The sequence below is a fragment of the Leucoraja erinacea genome, chromosome 12 (assembly GCF_028641065.1).
Source record: "Leucoraja erinacea ecotype New England chromosome 12, Leri_hhj_1, whole genome shotgun sequence".
Lineage (NCBI taxonomy): Eukaryota > Metazoa > Chordata > Chondrichthyes > Rajiformes > Rajidae > Leucoraja > Leucoraja erinaceus.
The window spans coordinates 43861906-43883826 of NC_073388.1; the positions used below are offsets into that span (position 1 = coordinate 43861906).

General features: G+C 44.6%; 1 protein-coding gene across 1 annotated transcript in view; it reads left to right on the forward strand.

Annotated features, from left to right (window-relative positions):
- Nucleotides 1-3339: 3339 nt before the first annotated feature.
- Nucleotides 3340-21921, forward strand: part of si:zfos-2326c3.2 (mitogen-activated protein kinase kinase kinase kinase 4) — a 280480-nt gene continuing 261898 nt past the window's right edge. The window contains exons 1-2 of the mRNA XM_055644013.1: nt 3340-4452; nt 5937-6002. Of these exons, the coding sequence (XP_055499988.1) occupies nt 4396-4452; nt 5937-6002 (123 nt within the window). The 5' untranslated portion in view covers nt 3340-4395. The remainder of the gene's footprint in view (nt 4453-5936; nt 6003-21921) is intronic.

Below are 21921 nucleotides of genomic sequence, written 5' to 3' on the forward strand. Positions count from 1 at the left end.
GGGGAAGTGACCGGGACAGTCCGAAGAAGAGCCTTTACTTTAGACTTTAGAATTTAGAGACACAGCATGCATAAAGGCCCTTCGGCCCAAGGAGTTTGTGATCACCCCTTATACTCGTTCTATCCTACTAATTAGATACAATTTACATATCACAGAAGCCAATTAACTTACAAACCATTGCGTTTTTGAAGTGTGGGAGGAAACCAGAGCACCCGGAGAAATCCCATGCGGTCACAGGGAGAATGTACAAACTCCATTCACACAGCACCCATAGTCAGGATCAAGCCCGGGTCTCTAACACTCTAAGGCAGCAATCCTACCGCTGCTCCACTGTGCAGCCACCCCACCCCCCTCAAGATGACCACCTTGGCTCTGAGTCATCCTCTGTTCACTCACACACTGCAGCTTTGGCCCTTGTCTAGCAACCTTCCAACCCTACTCCACTATCGCTCACTCATTCCTATCTGTCTTTGCATCCCATTATCCTCTTCTCTCCGAGGGAAAAATATAAGGAAGAGAGTTTTTGGAGGAATCCAGTGAGCAATGACCCACAAATTTCACAGCTCGTGACCTGTGAGACAAATGGCTAAATAGTGCTCAAAGTTATTGAAGTGTGAATCAGGCTGCATCATCCCATTACCACACAAGCTTGCGTTGCAATGAACAAATATAGGCCTTAAGTCATGTACAGGCCACACTGGGTAAATGTGTGACCGCTAAACAGGATCTCACTGAACCAGATGGGTTCCAAACCAAGATTCATACAGCACAGAAACAGGCCCTTCGGCCCAACATGTCCATGCCGACCAAAACTCCCTTCTAGTTCCTTTTACACAATGTTTGACTCATATCCCACTCAATCTGTCCATTTACCTGTCCAAATACTTTTATATGCTGTTATTGCCCTTAAAATTCAGCCTCATTCACTGAGCCTATGGTTATCAGAGAACAGAGACAAAGGACATAGAAAAAAAGGAATAGCATTGGGCCATTCGGTCCTTCAAGTTGATTCAATATCAAATACCAAATCCCTGCTCTGTCCCCATAACTTTTGATGCTTTTGATGTGTCTAGAATTTGATCTATCTCCTTCCTAAAGTATATATGGCAAGCATAGGTTGAGTATAATGGGAGAAATGTTCATCTTAATCTGTAATGCCAAGAGGAAGAAGAGTTCCGACCCGAAACGTCACCTATTCCTTTTTCCTGCGAGATGTTGCCTACCGATGTGTCTATCTTCGAGAGATGGTCTATGATGGTTGCCGTGTCTACCATCTACAAAATCTATCATGGGGAGCACTAGGACAAGCCAATCTGCATGAAAGGCAAGCACCAAGCACAGATGTAAAGCCTCGGACGCCGCTCAAAGTGGCTGAGTGTGCGGAATGGACCTGACCTGACCTGACCTGCAGCAGCATGAAGCACAGTGGAGGACACATCGCCAGGCCAAGCTGACCCTTGCAAATGCAATTCTGTGCTGCCACCAGGATATCGGGTCTTTATGGCTAGGTTAAAACTTACAGGGTACAAGATGGCAGGAACTCTTGTGTACTGACTTAGTGTGGTCTACTCTTACACTTTTATACTTGGTTATGGTTGTGCCTAATGTATAGTAGGATTGCCACTGAATTTCACGCAGATAAATAATTTCACTGCGCTTATGTACACGTGACAATAAAGTATTATTGAACTATTGAAGCAAAGAGCATAGTTTTAAAGTAAGGTATAAGAGATTTAATGGAGATTTGAGGAAGAATCTTTTCACTCAAGGGTGGTTGAAACCAGAAGGGGGAGGTCGTCTCACAGGAAGTAGGAAGTATTCAGACGATCTCTTGAATGAGGCTTGCAGACCAATTAATTTGAGACTGAATGGGTGGACAAAAACTCCCTCGAATACATTGTAATCCAGTTGTAACCTTCACTGAGCTATGAGGCTAAAGCCATGAGAGTTGACAATACCCAAGGAGACTTGTTTAGTTTTGTTTCGTTTAGAGATACAGCGTGGAAACAAGCCCTTTGGCCCACCAAGTCCTTGCTGACTAACGGACGATCACCCATATACTAGTTCTACAGTATATCACGCACTAGGGACAATTTACAGGAGCCAATTAACCTAAAAAGCTGCACATTTTTTGAATGTAGGTTGAAACTGGAGCACCCGGAGAAAACCCACCCGGTCACAGGAAGAACATACAAACTGTACAGACAGCATCTGAGGTCTGGCTCTCTGGTGCTGTAAAGCAGCAACGCTAGTCTATGTCACTGTGCTGCCCTAAGGTTCAATAGTAGTTTATTGTCCCATGTACTGAGGTACAGCAAAATTCATTCTTGTGTACACCCATCATTCTACATCAGCAATAACTGTAGATACCTCTCAGATGGGCATCTCAGATACAGTACAAGTGTATAGCGGTACGCATTGAAACAGTATACAAGAGTTGCCACTGTGCCTATTATGTGTCTGACGTAGGGGGAGTTTACCTTTGGACCTGCTCCCAAATTTAATAAGACCATGCCAGATACTGTTCCACTGGTGAACTTTCTGTTCATTTCTTGGGTTCCTATAGTAACTGAAAATATAGCATTTCCATTCCCATTGGACCTCAAAGCTTGAGGTATCAAAGACCTACAAAACTCGAAAATGTCTCCATATCTGTCTTGATCACTTATCTTGAGGATGTGTCCCCATTTCTACCTGCCAAGGGAAATAGGTCCTCAGAAATGACCAAATGGCACAGCTGGTGGAGGTGCTGCCTCACAGCACCAGAGACACGGGTTCGATCCTGACCTCGGGCACTGTCCATGTGGAGTTTGCACGTTCTCCACGTGACTGCATGAGTTTCCTCCTGGAGCTCCGGTTTCCTGCACAAAGATGAGCAGGTTTGTAAGTTAATTGGCCTCTGTAAATTGCCCCTGGCATGTAGGGAGTGGATACAGAAGTGGGATAACATAGGACTAGTGTGAATGGGTGATCAATGTGGACTCAATGGGTGGAAGGACCTGCTTCCATACTGTATCTCTAAACCTAAACCAAGCTGCTGCCTCACAGTTCCAGAGGCTAGAGTTCAATCCTGAATTTGGGTGCTGGATGTGTGGAGTTTGCACGTATTTCCTGTGACTCGGGCGGCACAGTAGCGCAGCGGTAGAGTTGCTGCCTTACAGCACCAGAGACCCGGGTTCGGTCCTCTACCACTGTGCAGCCCCTTAAGTTTCAATTCCACAGTCACCATGGTGGGACTTGAACTCTGATCTCAGTCTAGGCCATCAGGTTACTAGCCTTGTAATTTACCCATTATACCACCTCCCATGTTGCCAACAGCAGTCTTGGCAACATGAAGGGAATAGATATGGTAGATGCAGAGTGTTTTAACCACAGTAGGGAAATCAAGGACATAGCTTAAAGGTGAGAGGGGAAAGATTTACGAGGAACCTGAGGGGGGATTTATTTCACACGGAAGGTGGTGGGTATATGGAACGAGTTGCCAGAGGAGGTAATTGAGGGAGGTACATTTAAAAGACACTTGGACAGATACATAGATAGGAAAGGTTTAGAGGAATATGGGCCAAATGCAGGGAGGTGGGACTTGTATAAATGGGGCATCTTGGACCAAGATGGGTTGAAGGTCCTGTTCAAATGCTATATGACTCCATGAATCTTCTCCTTGTGAAACTTCTCTGCACCCTCTCTGGCTCAATGACTCCATTCCTAAAGCAATATGAACTAACAGATGATAAAAGGTAATAATTCCAAAAAAGCAAGCATTTTCCAATGGGACAATTTGGTGATACTCGAATTGGCATTGATGCAAAATGTAGGGCCCATTGGCCACACCAGTAGACTATTGGGTGCAGTCCAATTCCTGGCTGATTACAGGGTGGGCGGGGGTCGTTGGATTGCCAGCTGGCGGTGATGGGAGGTGTGTGGCTTAGTATTTTAAAGCTGCTTCGGTTAAATCACGAGCAGGGGTTGTGTTCGTTTTGCAGGCAGAGACAGAGAAGGGGGGTAGGATGGTCTGAGCTCAGAACACTTGACCCCCCCCCACATCTCTGAAGAAGCCTGCTCGAGTTTGCAACGGGGAAAAGGGTTCAACTCCGCGCTCCAAGTCGGAGAAGTGTCACCCAAGTTCTCTCTCTGTTCCTGTAAAGTTTCTCTCGCCGGCCGGTTCATTTCCTCCGGCTTGTGTTTTCCCGGGTTCTGCCCCTCTGTCGATGTCAGTGTTTCCTGTGTTTGTCAGTGAGGCTGCGGCGACTGGGGCAGTGGAGAGAGAGAGATATTCAGCATGGAGTGATAGTAACCGGGTGAAGAAGCTCTTCACCTCGGCCAGGTGCTGGCGGGCGAGCGGGCGGGGAACATTGCAACAACTTTTCAATCCTCTTCGACAAAAGTGGCTCGAAGATGGCTCGAGATGTCCCAGCCAAGAGCCTGGATAACATTGATCTCTCCTGCTTGCGGGTAAGTTGCATTGAACGTCTGTGGCTGTGCGGAGTTGGTGGACTGAGAATATGTGAAACTCAATGAATTAATGAACCAGTCCGTTCTCCGCTTAATGCCAGTGCCGTTTGCTCATTGTAAGACAGGGTCATAAGCGAGGCAACCTTTTTAAATCGACCTTTTTAAATAAGTGAAGCTTTTTTTTAAATCTTGTCTCGCATCAGTTGGTCTCAGCAGCTTAAGTGCATTGGCACTCTTTCCCCGAGCACGCATCCACGCTTGCGTTTATTGAACGTAGAACAGGAACGGGCCCTTCGGTCCACAATGTGTGTGCTAACTATGAAGTCAAGATACATTAATTTTATCTGCCTGCACATGCCCCATATCCCCCTATCCCCTGCATATCCAAAAGTCTCTTAAATGCCACTATCTTATCCGCCTCCACCACCACCCCTGGCAATGTGTTCCAGGCATTCACCACCCTTAAAATCAAAATTTGCCCCACACATCTCCTTTAAATGTTGTCCCTCCCATGGTAAACTCACTGCCTTACAGTGCCAGAGACCTGGGTTCGATCCTGACTCCAGGTGCTGACTGTACAGAGTTTGAATGTTCTCCCTGTGACTGTGTGGGTTTTCTCCGGGTGCTCTGGTCTCCTCCCACATTCCAAAGAGTATGGGTTAAATTGTAAATCATCCCTAGTGTGTCAGATAGTGCAAGTATACCGTTTAATCGCTGGTTGGGATGGGCCAGGTGGGACGAAGGGCTTGTTTCCGCGCAGGACTAGAGACCTAGGTTCCATCCTGAGTTTGGTTGCTGTCTGTGTAGAGTTTGCACGTTCTCCCTGTGTGACCACATGGATTTCCTCCATGTGTCAAAGATGTGGGTTTGTAGGTTCGTTAGCATCTTTAAATTGCCCCTGTGGATGAGAAAGTGGGGATAATAGAGGACCAATGTGACCAGGTGGTCAATGGTTGCCGAAGGGCCTTCAATACTGTATCTGAACTAATCTCAGTGGGATTTTAACCCATGAGCCTGCATCAGACTCCAGAACTCTGACTCTAGTACACTAACATCAACATGCCACCATACTCTTTCCAATTTACTCCTGTATGGAGGAGCAGGTAGTCATGCAGCACAGAAACAAGGCATTATGTCCAACTCGACCATGCTGATCAAGATACCCCATCTAACCAAGTCCAATTTCCCCATGTTTGGCTCGTATCCCAATAAAACGTTCCTATGCATATATCTTTCAAATGCTGTTCTAGTACCTACCTCAACCACCTCCTCTGGTAGCTTAAGTCTTTAACCTCCCTTCAAAATCCATGTCTCTAGTTCTTGATTCCCCTACGCTGGGTAAAATACACTTCCTATCTATGCCCTTTATGATTTTGAGCGGGTAGCATTTCTATAATTAATTGGCTTTAGAATTATTCATCTCTGTTAGAGGTTGGTAAAACAAATTCTTTTTTTATTTGTTAAATCCCATTTTTTTTCCTCAGGATCCTGCAGGAATATTTGAGTTGGTGGAAGTGGTTGGCAATGGGACCTATGGCCAAGTCTACAAGGTTAGAGTTTGCTTTAATGTTCACAAGATGGCTGAAGCTGTCTGAGTTTGGTCAATATCATGTGCAGAATCTTGCAGATGCGTGTACATTCATAAATCATAAGCTCCTTTATCTATTTCTAGACTTTCTCATGATAGCGGTGCTGTGAGGTGGGATTTAGAGAGTGCGGCAATGTACATCACTTTGATCCTTGTCACACTGGTGATCTGATCTGTGACCTGAGATTGAGCATTTTCCTGGAAGTTTTGTCAAACTAAATGTCTTCTATTTTCACCCCCCTCCCCCTTTCCTCTCACTCTTACTACAGTCTATAAGATCATAAGACATAGGAGCAGAATTAGATCATTCAGTTCATCGAGTCTGCTCCACCATTTAATCATGGCTGATCTATTTTCTCTCTCTCAACCTCATTCTCCTGCCTTCCCCCTGTAACCTTTGATTCTCTTGCCAATCAGAAACCTATTGATCTCCACCTTAAAGGCATAGGGATTACATCCTTGCTTATATATTCTAGTCCCCTCAAAATGAATGCTAACTTTGCAGTCAGAGACATATTATGTTTTCTTACTGCCAGTACTGCTGTAACAAATAAATGGAGCTGTTTAATGAGCACTTCAAATATTATTTGAATGACTTGCTTGTAGTAATATCCCTCAGGCGAGAGGGTGTTAGAGGCAGATAGACTCATAACGCTTAAGAAGTATCTGGACGAACATAGATCCATATCTCACAGGAACAGGCCCTTGGGAGCACAATATCCATGCCGAACATGATGCCAAGATAAACTAATCTCATCTGCCTACACATGATCTATATCCCTCCAATCCTAGCATTCATAAAGCACATGAATCACCAAGGCATAGAAGGCTGTGGATGAAGTGCTAATGAATTGGATTAGTACAGAAGGATAGTTTTGATTGGCATGGACATAGTGGGCTGAAGGGCCTCTTTCTGTGCTCTACAACTTGGTGACTATATCAGGTGAATTATAATTCCTTGTGACTTCAAGGCATAACAGAAAAGTTTGCAACCCAAATCCAATCAGGCTCTCGATTCGAAACATCATCTATTCCTTTTCTCTAGAGATGCTGTCTGACCCGCTAAGTTACTCCAGCTCTTTGTGTCTATCTCCAATTAGAATGAGGTGACTTAACTGGGCCGAGTTATGGTTACATCAGGAATTATCCTGCATGTAAAACTTCTTCAATTGCGATACCATAACAAATCATCGATTATCTTCTTTGGAGGAATTCCAGATGGATAAGGAAATTGCATTAGCCTTGGGGGCAATTACCACAGGAAGTATGCAGTCCAATTTCCTGGTAGGAGGGACTTAAATAGGAAGTGAATGTCAACATGTCTGACGTCCTTGTATTTCTTCACTGTAGTTTGGGGAGGACAGTGGAACTGCCAATGTTATCTGGCTGGGTTGTTGGCCCTGTCCATGTTGGTAACCCTGGAGTCATTTCTACAGAGGAGCCAGGAACACGTGTTTCTGTGAGGGTGGCACTGTGGAGCAGCAGTAGAGCTGCTGCCTTACAGCACCAGAGACCCAGCTTCCATCCTGGCTACGAGTGTTGTCTGTACTGAATTTGTACGTTCTCCCTGTGAATGCATGGTTTTCTTTGGTTTCTTCCCACACTCCAAAGACTTGCAGGATTGTAGGTTAACAGGCTTCAGTAAAGATTGTAAATTACCCCTAGTGTGCAGGATAGCACTAGTGTATGGGGATTGTTGGTCGGCGTGGGCTGAAGGGTCTGTTTCAGCATTGTATCTCTAAACTAAACTAAAAGGTACCATGCAACAAATATTGGTGTGACCTGCAATTTGATGGACATCTTGCCTCCAAAACTGTTGCTTTTCGCTCGTATTCAGTATTTAAGACCACACAGAGTAGCAGATAGACCACTATGTGAATATAGATAAAGTACGTCTAATACCTCTGCGATTTTTGATATTTGTCAGTATATACTCTCTAATCTCTTTGTAAAAAAACAAATGTTGTCATTGCCATTCTCTTGTCACGTTGCCGTTTGTGAAACATTGTGTGCGTGAATTGGGAGTTGTGTTTCCTGTTTTAAAACAGCTTGGAAGAAGTTCACTGACTGTGAAGTATATTAGGATGTTCTAAGTGTCTTTTATTCGAGCGGTGCATGTTTAGATGTGTTGCCTTACAGTACCAAAAACCCGGCATTGATCCTGACCTCGGGTGCTATCTGTGAAGAGTGTGCACGTTCTCCCTGTGACCATGTAGGTTTCCTCTGGGTGCTCCAGTTTCCTCCCACATTCCAAAGAGGAGCGGGTTTGTAGAATAATCTGTAAATTGCCCCTTGTGTGTAGGGAGTCGATGCAAAGTATGATAACACGGAATGTGTAAATGGGTGATCGATGGTCTGTGGGCCAAAGGGCCTGTTTCCATGCTTTCTTTCAATCAATAAATGCAGGTAATCCATTTTATTAAGATTATAGAAACATAGAAAATAGGTGCAGGAGGAGGCCATTTGGCCCTTCGAGCCAGCACCGCCATTCATTGGGATCATGGCTGATCATTCACAATCGGTTTCCCGTGCCTACTTTCTCCCTTGATTCCGCTAGCCGCTCGAGCTCTAACTCTCTTTTACATTCATCCAGTGAATTGGCCGCTACTGCCTTCTCTGGGTGACAAATTCCACATTCTCCGGGTGAAATCATTTTTTCTCATCTCAATTTTAAATGGCCTCCCCTTTATTCTTAGTCTGTGGCCCCCGGTTCTGGACTCCCCCAACATTGGGACCATTTTTCCTGCATCCAGCTTGTCCAGTCCTTTTATAAGTTTCTATAATGTTATGTTACATTGCTCTTCAAGAAACCTCATGAATATTTCAACTATACTTCAACAATACTTGCAATGGTTTATATTTCTGAAATCAGTTGTTTATTTTCCATTTTTCCTTGCCTGCTCCACTCCAGCCAACTCTGCCCCATCCTGGGTAGTTGGCCTTCTATAAGTTATATCACTGCTCTAGGGAAGTTGGTTATGTTTATTCAACCACTCCCCCTGTGGGGGAAGGGATATAGAATGAATGACCAGAAACGTCACCTAATGTTTCAATAGTTATTTATTGTCGTATGTACCAAGGTACAGTTTCCTTTTTTTATAATTTTGCGTAGGTTCAGTAAATTGTCATGTATAAAAGCACAATCCCAGATTAAGTGTGTAGTAATAGTCCACTGAGACCATATACAAGAGCCACCAGGTTGTGGCACCATTATCAAAGTCCAAGTTGCTTTTAGTACAGTTGTCCATAAAGGCCTGTTGTCTTGGCGGCATTGCCTGGCCAAGCCCATCTGGGTTTTCCAGCGATGCTGCTTAACCCGCTGAGTTACTCCAGCAGTTTGTGTCTTTTCAAGGGGGAATAAAACAGGATCAGCTTAAATGGGTGGTTGATGGTTGACATGGACTCAATATGCCAATGGTCCCATTTCTGTGCTCTGTAACTCTGGAATTTCAGGCTTCATTAGTGAATTAAAATATGTACAGGCCACGTTTTATATTTCTGCTAACCATTGCATTGCATTCAATATACAACAACCTTGTTTTCATTGCATTCAACAGCCTTGTTTTCCCTTTGCTCCTAATTATATACCAGACGCTATGGTTGGAGTACAATTCAATTGCATTCTTTGCGATTGTTAATGAAAATTGTGGTTTCCTTTCCTATTTTGACTAATTGTTGTGTCCCAACATCCTTGTTCCCTTTCCTGAGTTTGCTGTGGATAAAGTTTTTTTTAGTGAATAGTCTGTTCAACGCTTGCTTCCATCACAGACTCTAATCAGAACCTCCGATACATACCGTCTATGTTCCTTCTGAAATATTTGCGATCCCATGCTATAAAGTGCCCTAGCACTAGAACAAAACATTTCAAGCAAAGCTTTATTGGTTTTGCAACACGGGAACAAAAAACATTGGAAGGAAGTGAAGATGTTTTGAAACTGTTTTGGAAGAAAATGTTGCAGAGAATGGAAAATGACTTGAGAGAATGTTAATAAGTTGTAGGTGCAGAATTGGGCCATTCGGCCCATTGTCAATCAATCAGATTTATTCATCACATACACAATAAAGTTCAGTGAAATGAAATTGCCAGCAGCGATACAATATAAAAGAACACACAATGCACAATAAAAATTAAATACAAACACCCACCACAGCATTCTTCACTGTGGTGGAAGGCACAACATACAGTCAGTCCTCCTCCATTGGTTCCCCCATGGTTGGGGTCATAACCTCCCCTGTCGCCGCTGCAGGTGGCCAGATGTACAGGCCCTCTTGTCTGGAACGCAAGTCCTGAATCGATGTTTCCCTACTGGAGACCGCGTCTTTAACAAGACGCAGGCCGGCAGTCAGAGCTCTTCTCCAGGGATCCCCGGCGAGGGATCCTGCTCTGGATGGTAAGTTCATTGCTAGAAGCTCCGCAGACCGTGGCCTCAAGATGTTGTAGGCCGCAGGCCGGCGGTCAGAGCTCTTCTTCTCCAAGGATCCCCAACGAGGGATCCCAGGCTCCAGACGCTGTGCCCGTGACTAGAAGCTGGAAGTCTATGCTGCCAATCAATCATGGCTAATCAATATTTCCTTCTCAACCCCATTCTCCTGCCTTTTCCCTATAACCCCTGACACCCGTACAAATCGAAAACATATCAATCTCCACCAAAGCCATGAAAGTGATAGATGGATACAGATGAACGGGGGGAGGAGGGGGGGTGGTTGATATCAATCAATTGTACATTTGTCACATGTACCGAGGCCCAGAAAAATTCTTTTTTGCATATTGCTCAGTGCATGTATTATAATACGTAAGAACATCTTGGATACAGTACAAGTGTATAGAAATAGTACACTAAAACAGTATGTGAGAGTCACTAGACTCTTGGCAGATGTGGCGTAAGTGATAAAGGCAAGACACAAACCATGTTACCTGTATTTGCCAGGTTGGTCCAGTCCCCACCTCTCTCTTCCAGTTTTCTATCCCCCTACTACAATTGGTGTGAAGAAGGGTCAGTCCATTTGCTCCTGACCCTCTAAGAGAAAATATTTCACTTCAATGCTATCTTAAAATATGTGACCATACCTTCCTAAACGATGAACCCCCACTTCTATATTCTCCCACAACAGCAAATATCCTCACCACACCCACCCTGTCAGACGTTACTGGACTTACACTAAACATTTATCGTGTATCTCTACACTGTGAATGGCTCGATTGTAATCATGTATTGCATTTCCCCTGACTGGTTAGCACGCAACTAAAGCTTTTCATTATACCTCAGTACACGTGCCAATAAATTAAACTAAACCCCATTGAACCTTGTGTAGGAAGGAACTGCAGATGCTGGTTTACGCCAAAGATACAGACAAATGCTGAAGTAACTCAACGGGACTGGCAGCATCTCTGTCTAGAAGGAATGGGTGACGTTTGTGGTCTCTCAACCTGAAGAGTGGGCTCGACCCTAAACGTCACCCATTCTGTCCATCCAGGGATGCTGCCTGTCCCGTTGACATACGCAGCATTTTGTGTCTATCCCATTGAATCTTATAGACTTCAATCAAATTGCCCCTCTGTCTTAAATTCCAGTGGATACAGGCCCCGTCTGTCCGACCAAGGAACAAAACAAATCCCTCCATTCCAAGTATTCATCTTGTAAACCTCTGTACTGTTTTCAAAGCATTTACATCCTTCCTCAAAGAGTGAGAACAATACTGTACACAACACACCAGATGTGCTCTTACAAAAGCTCTGCACGACTGAAGCATAACCTCTTATTTTGCATCCAATTCTTCTTGCAATAGTCAATAATGTTCTTTGATTTTAATCTACATGTAGATTGGGCTAACCAAATTGGTAACAACGTTGAGGAGGATTTCTGGGATTGCATATGGGATGGTTTTCTAAGCCAATATGTAGAGGAATCAACTGGAGGGCAGGCCATCCGAGACTGGGCAATAAGGAAGGATTAGTTGGCAATCTTGTTGTGCAAAGCCCCTTGGCCAACAATGACCGTAGTATGGTAGAATTCTGCATTCTTCATTCATAAAATGGCATTCATTCATTCAAGATGGAGAGTGACACAGTTTAATTCAGAGACTAGAGTCATGAATGGGACTCGTCAGCCTGGGAAGGCAGTCCATCTAGGAGAGGGAAAACTCTGATTTAAAACCTCCACTGCCTCGTGGCCACATCCAGTCATGGAAAATTCTCCAGGAGTAAACCTCGAGAAATTCTGGAGTCGGAGCCCCTAAGGCAGTTCGTTGTTGTCTATAACCGCTCTCTGGCAGCTCCTGTGATGGCGCTGCCAAACTGTAACAGCCCTGCTGTTCCTATGTATCGATCAGCGACGTGGAGAGGATGACGTGCTGCATGGGCAACAGCCTGTCCTCCATATGACATCGCCCAGGATGCATCGCCCATGGTCAATCATGACTGAGGGGGGCCTACTATAGGGTCATGAAATTTAAGAAAGGTGATTTGATGGTATGAGATGGGAATTGGCTAGGATAGACTGACCAATGATTCTTCAATGGTTGACGGTGGATAAGTAATGGCAAAGATTTAAAGATCGCATGGACGAATTACAACAATTATTCGTCACTCTCCGGCGTACAAATAAAATGGGGAAGGTGGCTCAACCAGGGCTAACGAGGGAAGTTAGGGATGGTGTTAAATCCAAGGAAGAGGCATATAAATTGGCCGGAAGTAGCAAACCGGAGAACTGGAAGAAATTTAGAATTCAACAGAGAAGGACAAAGGGGTTAATTAAGAGGTGGGAAATAGAGCATGAAAAAAAGCTTGGACAGAGTCGAGGGAGGAGGTAGAGCGACAGGTGTTGCATCTTCTGCGGTTGCAGGGGAAGGTACCTGGGGAGGGGGTGGTTTGGATGGGAATGGATGAGTAAACCAGGGAGTCGCGGAGGTAACGGTCTCTGCGGAAGGCGGAAATAGATGGAGATGGGAAAATGTGGCTAGTGGTGGGATCCCGTTGGAGATGGCGGAAAAAACGGAGGATTATGTGTTGTATGCGATGGCTGATGGAGTGGAAGGTAAGGACTAGGGGGACTGTCTCCGTTGCGATCAGGGGGAGCAAGGGCAGAGCTGTGGGAAACCGAGGAGACACGAGTGAGGGCCTCATCTATGATGGGAGAGGGGAACCCCCGTTCTTTAAAGAATGAGGACATCTCAGATGTTCTAGTATGGAACACCTCATGTTGGATGCAGATGCGGCGTAGACTGAGGAATTGGGAGTAGGGGATAGAGTCTTTGCAGGATGAAGTGTAGTCGAGATAGTTGTGGAAGTCAGTGGATTTCTAATAGACGTCAGTCAATTGTCTATTTCTTGTGATGGAGACTGTGAGATCAAGTACTTTGGTTCTGTCTTCACTACTGAAGACCCAATCAATCTCCCAGAAATACTAGGGGACTGTGGATCTTGCTTGAGGGAGGAACTGAAGGAAATTCACATTGGTCAGGAAATGGTATTGGGTAAACTGTTGGGACTGAAGGAAAATAAATCCCCAGGGCCTGATGGTCTGCATCCCAATGTACTCAAGAAGGTGGCCATAGAAATTGTGGATGCGTTGGTGATCATTTTCCAATGTTCTGTAGACTGTGGACTGGAGGGTAGCTAATGTAAACCCACTTTTTAAGAAAGGAGGGAGAGAGAAAACGGGGAACTATAGACCATTTAGCCTGACATCAGCCGTGGGGAAGATGCTTAAGTCGATTATTAAAGGTATAATAGCGGTACATTTGGAAGGCAGTGACAGGATCAGTCAAAGTAATTTTGAATAATGAAGGGGAAATCATGCTTGACTAATCTTCTGGAATTTTTTGAGGATGTAACAAGTAGAATGCACAAGGGAGAGCTAATGGATGTGGTGTATCTGGATTTTCAAAAAGCTGATGACAAGGTCCCACACAAGAGATTAGTGTGCAAAATTAGAGCACATGGTGTTGGGGGTAGGTTATTGAAATAGATGGAGAACGGGTTGGCAAACAGGAAGCAAAGAGTAGGAATTAACGGGTTATTTTCAGAGTGGCAGGCAGCGACTAGTGGGATGCCGTAAGGCTCAGTGCTGGGACCCCAGTTAATTACAATATACATGAACAATTTAGACAAAGGAATTAAATGTAACATCTCCAAGTTTGTGGATGACACAAAGCTGGGTGTCAGGATGAGCTGTGAGGAAGATGTTATGAGGCTGCAGGGGTATTTGGATAGGTTGGTTGAGTGGGCAGATGCTGTACAATGTGGATAAATGTGAGGTTATCCACTTTGGTGGCAAGAACAAGGCAGATTATTATCTGAATGGTCAGATTAGGAACAGGGGAAGTGAAATGAGACATCAGTCACTGAAAGTAAGCATGCAGGTACAGCAGGCAGTGAAGAAAGCAAATGGCATGTTTGCCTTCATACTGAGAGGATTTGAGTATAGGAGCAAGGAGGTCCTACTGCAGTTGTACAGGGCCCTGGTGAGACCATACCTGGAGTATTGTGTGTAGTTTGGGCCTCCTAACTTGAGGAAGGACATTCTTACTATTGAAAGAGTGCAGCGTTGGTTCACCAGGTTTATTCCTGGAATGGCGGGACTGACATATGATGAAAGAATGGATCGACTGGGCTTAATTCACTGGAATATAAGGATGAGAGGGGATAGAAATATGGAAACAGAAAATAGGTGCAGGAGTAGGCCATTTGGCCCTTCGAGCCAGCACAGCCATTCATTATGATCATGGCTGATCGTCCCCAATCAATAACCCGTGCCTGCCTTCTCCCCATATCCCTTGATTCCACTAGCCTCTAGAGCTCTGTCTAACTCTCTCTTAAATCCATCCAGGGACTTGGCCTCCACTGCCCTCTGTGGCAGGGAATTCCACAAATTCACAACTCTCTGGGTGAAAACGTTTTTTTTTCTCACCTCAGTCTTAAATGGCTTCCCCTTTATTCTAAGACTGGCCCCTGGACTTGCCCAGACATTGGGGACATTTTTTCCTGCATCTAGCTTGTCCAGTCATTTTATAATTTTAAATGTTTCTATAAGATCTCCCCCCCCCTTGTGTGAATACAAGCTTAGTCTTTTCAACCTTTCCTCATATGACAGTCCCGCCATCCCAGGGATCTTATGGAAACATATAAAATTCTTAAGAGATTGGACAGGGTAGATGCAGGAAAAATGTTTCTGATATTGGGGGAGTGCTGAACCAGGGGTCACAGTTTAAGAATAAGGGGTGGTCTATTTAGGACTGAAATGAGGAAACTATCTTTCACCCAGAGAGTTGTGAATATGTGGAATTTGCTGGCACAGAAGGCAGTGGTGGCCAATTCACCGGATGTATTAGATATAGCTCTTGGGGCTAATGGAATCAATGGATATTGGGGGGGAAAGCAGGAACTGATTCTAGATGATCAACCATGATCATATTGAATGGTAATGCCCCTGTCCCACTTAGGAAACCTGAACGGAAACCTCTGGAGACTTTGCGCCCCACCCAAGGTTTCCGTGCAGTTCCCGGAGGTTGCAGGTGGTTGCTGGAGGTTGCAGGTAGTGGAAGCAGGTAGGGTGACTGACAAAAACCTCCGTGAACCGCACGGAAACCTTGGGTAGGGCGCAAAGTCTCGAGGTTTCCGTTCAGGTTTCCTAAGTGGGACATGGGCATAATGCTGGCTCGAAGAGCTGAATGGCTTACTCCTGCACCTACTTTCCATGTTTCTATTCTATTAGCTTTGCTAATTGTTTATCATATTTGAATCCTGGCCACACCATATTTAAATATTTTCCACACCCACCACCTTTTGTAGTAAAAAGAACAGTTACAGCTCGGGTTCCTATTAAATCTTCTCTCTCCCCCCTCACCTAAACCTATGTCTTCTGGTTCTCAATTCCCCTACTATACATGTAAGACTATATTTTTACCCAATCTATTCCTCTTATGATTTTGTACACCTCTATAAGATCAGCCCTCATCGTCCTACACTCCAAGTACTGGAGCCTACTCAACCTCTTCCTATTGCTCAGGCCCTCAAATCCTGGCAACATCCTTGTAGATTTTCTCTGCACTCTTTCCACCGTGAAAGCATCTTTCCTATAACAGGATGACCAAAACTGAACACAAGACTCTGAATGTACTCGCAATACTCACCAATGACTTGTATAACTGTAACATGACTTCCCAACGTCTATACTCAATACTCTGACGGATGAAGGCCAATGTGCCGAAAGCCTTTTTTGACTACTCTATCCACCTGTGATGCCACTTTCAAGGAACTATGTACCTGCACTCCCAGATCCCTCTGCTCTAAAACACTCACCAGAGCCCTGCCATTCACTCTGTAGGTCCTGCCCATGTTAGACTTCCCATAATGCATTCCCCTCAAATTTTTCTATATAGATTCCATCAACCATTCCTCAGCCCACCTGCCCAACTGATCAAGATCTTGCTGTGACTTTTGGCAACCATCTTCACTATCTGCAATACCACCCGCTTCCATATTATCTGCAAACTTGTTAATCATGCCACGTAAGTTCTCATCTAAATCATTGATGTAGATGACAAACAGCAACGGGCCCTGAACCAAACCCAGAGGCACACCACTAGTCACAGACCTCCAGTCGAAAAAGAAACTTCCGCCTCTGCTTCCTTCCATGAAGCCAATTTTTTATCCATTCAACTATCTCTCTTTGGATCCCTTGTGATCTAACCAACCAACCATGCGGAACCTTGTCGAATGCTTTGCTCAAATCCAAGTATTTAACATCCATACCTCTGCCCACATTCATCAACCTTTTGGGTTACATCCTCAAAAACCTCAATCAGATTTGTGACACATGTTCAAAACCACGCTGACTGTTCCCAATCAGCCCTTGTCCACCTAGTCTGTGAGGAAAACATCTTGTGTTGTTGTCGGGGAAAATAGTATTGGATGACGCTCCACTATTTTCTTCTTGCTCCAATTGCTGCTTGCTTTCTGGGTAAATGTTATTGCATTTGAGCAGCTGGAGGCCATTTGACCCATTAACCCTTTTCTAGATTTGAGTGGAAAAATCCCCTCTGATGCACTGTCTTGCCCTATCCCCTCAGTCCTACAAATTATTTTTCCGAGAGGGTCTATCTAATCCAAACTTGGAAGCCCCAAATAATTCCTATCATCTGAACAAGATCATCATCGCTCTGTAACAAAAAATTATGGAGGTACAGTGACAAGGCTGGTAGAGAAAACCACGTTTTAAACCCCCCCCCCCCCCCCCCCCCCCAAATGCTCCAAAATCGGGCACATGGCCAGTGCCAGAATTGCAGCGCCGTTGAAGGTAAGTATTGTAACATACCTAATCCATGGGCTCTGTTTTCTTGCCACATCCCAAAGACTTGCAGCTTTAAAGGTTAATTGGCCTAGTGTGGGGAGAGGGTAATAATGTGGGATAACATGGGACTAGTGTGAATGGATGATATACGGTTGGCATGAACTCAGTGAACTCAGGTGTTTTCATACCATATCTTTCAATAAATCAATTCAACAACATCTTGCTTGCATCCTTGGCCCAAAAGCCATGCCTCCTGATCTTTAAACAATTGGGGACTGTGAACAGCATATCTCTAGTTGCAGAGATGCTGCCTGATTTTAAAAAAAAAATTAAAAAATTCCAGTGCTTTTAACACTATCCGGCCTGCACTGCTTGGAAGCAAACTGTCGAAGAGACGGGTGGATGCTCCATTGGGGTCACCAACTACCTGACTGGATGACAACAATATGTCAGGCTACAAAACTGTGCCTCGGACATGGTAATGAGCAACCCAGGGGCCCCACATGGGACGGTCCTCTCTCCCTTCCTGTTCACCATCTACACCTCGGACTTCAGGTATAACTCCACCTCCTGCCACCTGCAGAGGTTTTCAGATGACTCTGCAACTGTGGGCTGCATCAGTGAGGGGAGGGAAGCTGAATACAGTGGTGTGGGCTGAATCACCTGCAGCTCAACACTGACAAGACTATGGAGTTAGTGGCGGACTGTAGGAGAGGAACACCCCTGCCCCTTGTCTCCATCAATGTGCCATTTGCCAGGGAGTACAAATACTTTGGAGTGTACCTGGACATTAACTGGACTGGTCCAGGAATGCTGAGGCCCTGTACAAGAAAGGACAGCGCCGGCTGTACATTTTGAGAAGGCTCCGCTCCTTCAACATCTGCAGTGAGATGCTGCAGATGTTGTATTGTAAGTTTGTACGTTTAATTTCATGTTTCATGGATTTTGTGTTTTTCTGATTGTTGGCAGATCAATTTCCCTCCTGGGATAAATAACGTTCTGAGTTACTCCAGCATTTTGTGTCCATCTTGCCTCTAGCTACACTATTTTAGACACCACTATTACCCTCCTTGACTCCAAGGAGAACAGCCCCATTTCCACTGCCAAGTCTTACGCTATCAAGATTATAATGTTAGTAACCAGAAGGTGGTTGATGGAGAATGAATTATTTGCAGCCTTGCATAGCACTTGCATGAAAAAAGATGCATGTGGATGATATTCCTCACCTGTGCTCTGGCAAATTTGGCTGAGAATTATGAGTTTACTTGAAGATCTGACTCTGCCAGCAAGAACTTGGCTGCATTTTGTAGAAGGTTATGGAGCCTTTCATTGAGAGAAATGGCCAATCAAACTAACCTGTATGAATCTGAAACTAGCCACATTCCTCTTTCATTAATAGGGCACAGTGGTAGAATTGTTGCTTCACAACACCAGAGACCTGGGTTCGATCCTGACTACGGGTGCTATCTGTACGTGGGTTTTCTGTAAATTGCCCCTAGTGTGCAGGAAGTGGATGAGAAAGTGGTTTAACATAGAACTAGTGTACAGGTGATCGATGGTCGGCATGGGCCGAAGGGCCTGTTTCCATGCTGTATCTCTAAACTAAATTAAACCAACGCCATAATCATTGAGGCTCACTGCAAGAATTCTGAAGCGGCACCTGTGTTTGTGGAACTGAGGAATACTTTGGCCAAAACCTCAGCTATTTCCTAAAATATTACAGCACGTCACTCGATAGGTCGAAATGTCTTCGAGCACCACCTTGTTTATATTTGGCACAGCCAGTGGTTTGTGTTGGCAAGCACCATCCAGTCTGATGCAATGCATTGGGTGATGCTCTTAAACTGAGCCATTATTCCCTCTTTCAACACAGGTCGCATGACTTTCTTTTGAAGACAGATGAAGAGGAAGCCAGTGTTTAGGTGTTAGTCACAAGTGACTGCAGAAACAAAAGAGCGAGGGGTTTCACTTGGCCAGATTCAGGAGCAGCTCACGCGTCACCCAACCTTATTTTTGATAGGAATGTTAAAAAGTAGTTTGCGAGGTTTAGTCAATGTGTCCTGATCTTGTGCGATGTACAGATCTGCTCACTTGTGCGCAGTAGGGTAGACTGAGCCTTTCTCCCCATGGTGGAAATGTCAATGACTAGAGGGCACTGCTTTGAGGTGAGATTTGGGCAAAGTTTAAAGGAGATGTACGCAAGATTGATGCAAAGTGCAGGAGTAACTCAGCGGGTCAGGCAGCATCGCTGGAGAATAAGGACGGGCGATGTTTCAGCTCGGGACCCTTCTTCATTCTGACAGGCGAAGGGAGGGAACTGAAGGAAAGAAAAGGCCAGAACAAAGCAGGGCCAACAACAGATGACCAAGGAAGGTTGGAGCCCATAATGGCCCATTGTAGGCTGGTGAAGAGGTGATAATGAAGGCATACAAGGATCCGAACCTTGGAACTAGTCAGATGTCTAGGGAGAGCAAAGGTGAATTGTGCATCACCCAACTGTATTTTGGGTCACCCAACCTTATTTAGGTGTCGGGAGGGTATTTTATGGTGTGAGTGGTGAGTGCCTGGAACATGCTGCCAGGCTTCAGTTTTTTTTGTTTTAGAGATACAGTGTGGTAACAGGTCTACTGAATCCGCACCAAACACTGATCAATTGTACACTCGTTCTATCCTAGACACGAGGGACAATTACACGCAGAAGCCAATTCACTCGCAAACCTGTATATCTTTAGGATGTGGGAGGAATCCGGAGAAAATGTGGTCACAGGGAAAACGTACAAACTCAATGCAGATGGCACCCGTAGTCGGGGTCGTACCCAGGTCTCTGGCGCTGTAACGTAACAACTATACTGTTGCCCCACTGTGCCACCCACTGTGGCGTGGCTTAGAACTTAGTGGCGTCTTTAGAGGTTTTTAGATGGGTACATATTTATGCAGGGAACGGAGGGAGATGGGTCATGTCCAAGCAGAGGAGATTGGTTTAATTTGGCATCATGTTTGCCACAGGCCTGAATCTGGTGCAGCGGGTAGAGTTGTTGCCTCAGTGTGCCAGCGACCCAGGTTCGATCCTGATCATGGTAGCAATGTTACAAAATTTTGAGATTTTAAAAATCAAGTCTGCAATTTATCCCATCAGATAAAGCATAACAATAAGTTTAATTTGACACCAAATTCACTTTCATATCTCAAGTATTAAAAAAGTTATGGCCATTTTCATACTCGGAAATTAGCATCTTGTTCCCTATTGATTTTCAATGGACATTACAAGAAAGCTGTGATCTTGGATAGTCAAAAGCCCATTTCTTAAGGAAAGATTAACATTTTTAAATAGCCTAAGTGTCCAAAGATTATTCACAAATAATTCACAATATAACATGATTTTTATATCTAATTTACATTAATTTATAGGCCAAATGGAAGGAATTTAGTGTTCAATTGCTGTAAATAAATGCCCATTTAAATCGGCTTTCTAGTGGGTTCCTGTGAACGCGCTGGTTTAGAACGTTCATATTGCGCTGGATTAGTGCCCTCAAATGCCGAGAAAAATACTGCGGGATATAAAAAGCCCAAAATGAACTACTCGCTATAGATAACTTTAATTACAGGGTTATATATATGCCCTATTTAATGTAAAAATAAGGTACATACCTTTAATTGTTTGCTTTATAAAACCCTGGGGCTGCGAGAGGTTGCGAAATGAGACAGTAATTTTAAAACTATTATAACTATATTATCGAGGCCTATAAAACTAATAATACCTTTTGCGACCGGGTCTTGCAGCGATTTTTCGTTAATGATTTACTAGGCTGAACATCTGCGATTAGTACAGCCTAGTAAAAATCGCGTTTTAAACCCACCCCCTCCAAACAGCGCCAAAATCGCGGACATGGCTGAGGGCAGATTCCCAATGACGATTCAGGTAGGTTTTGTAACATACCTAATCATGGGAGGTGTCTGTGTGAAGTTTGCATGATCACCCCAACACTGCATGCATTTCCTCCGAGTGCTTCAGTTTCCTCCCATATCCCAAAGACGTGCAGCTTTGTAGGTTAAATGACCTTCGTAAACTTGCCCGTTGCCCGCATAGAGAGTGGATGGGAAAAGCGGGATAAAATAGAACTGGTGTGAACGAGTGATAAGCAGTTGGCATGAAAAGCTTTTAGTTGCACGCTATCCAGTGAGGGAAAATACTGCACTTGATTACAATCAAGCTTTCTGCCGTATACAGATACAGGATAAAGTCCAATTAAAGATAGTTTGAATGTTTCCAATGTGGTTGATAGCAGGTCTGGGCCGCTGTCTACTTAGTGTGAGGACGGTTCAGTTGCCTGATGATATCTGAGAAGAAACTGTCCCTGAATCTGGTGGTCCGTCAAAAATCTGGTCATCTCCAGAATCTGGAAGTTTTCAAACCTCTGTACCTCATGTCTGATGGGAGAGGGGTGACCAGGGTGAGACTGGTCATTGATTATTGCTGCTGGCCTTGCCAAGACGGCATGAAGTGTAGATGGGGTCAATGGAAGGGAGGTTGGTTTGCATCGTGGTCTGGGCTACATCCACAACCCTCTGCAATTTCTTGAGGTCTTGTAA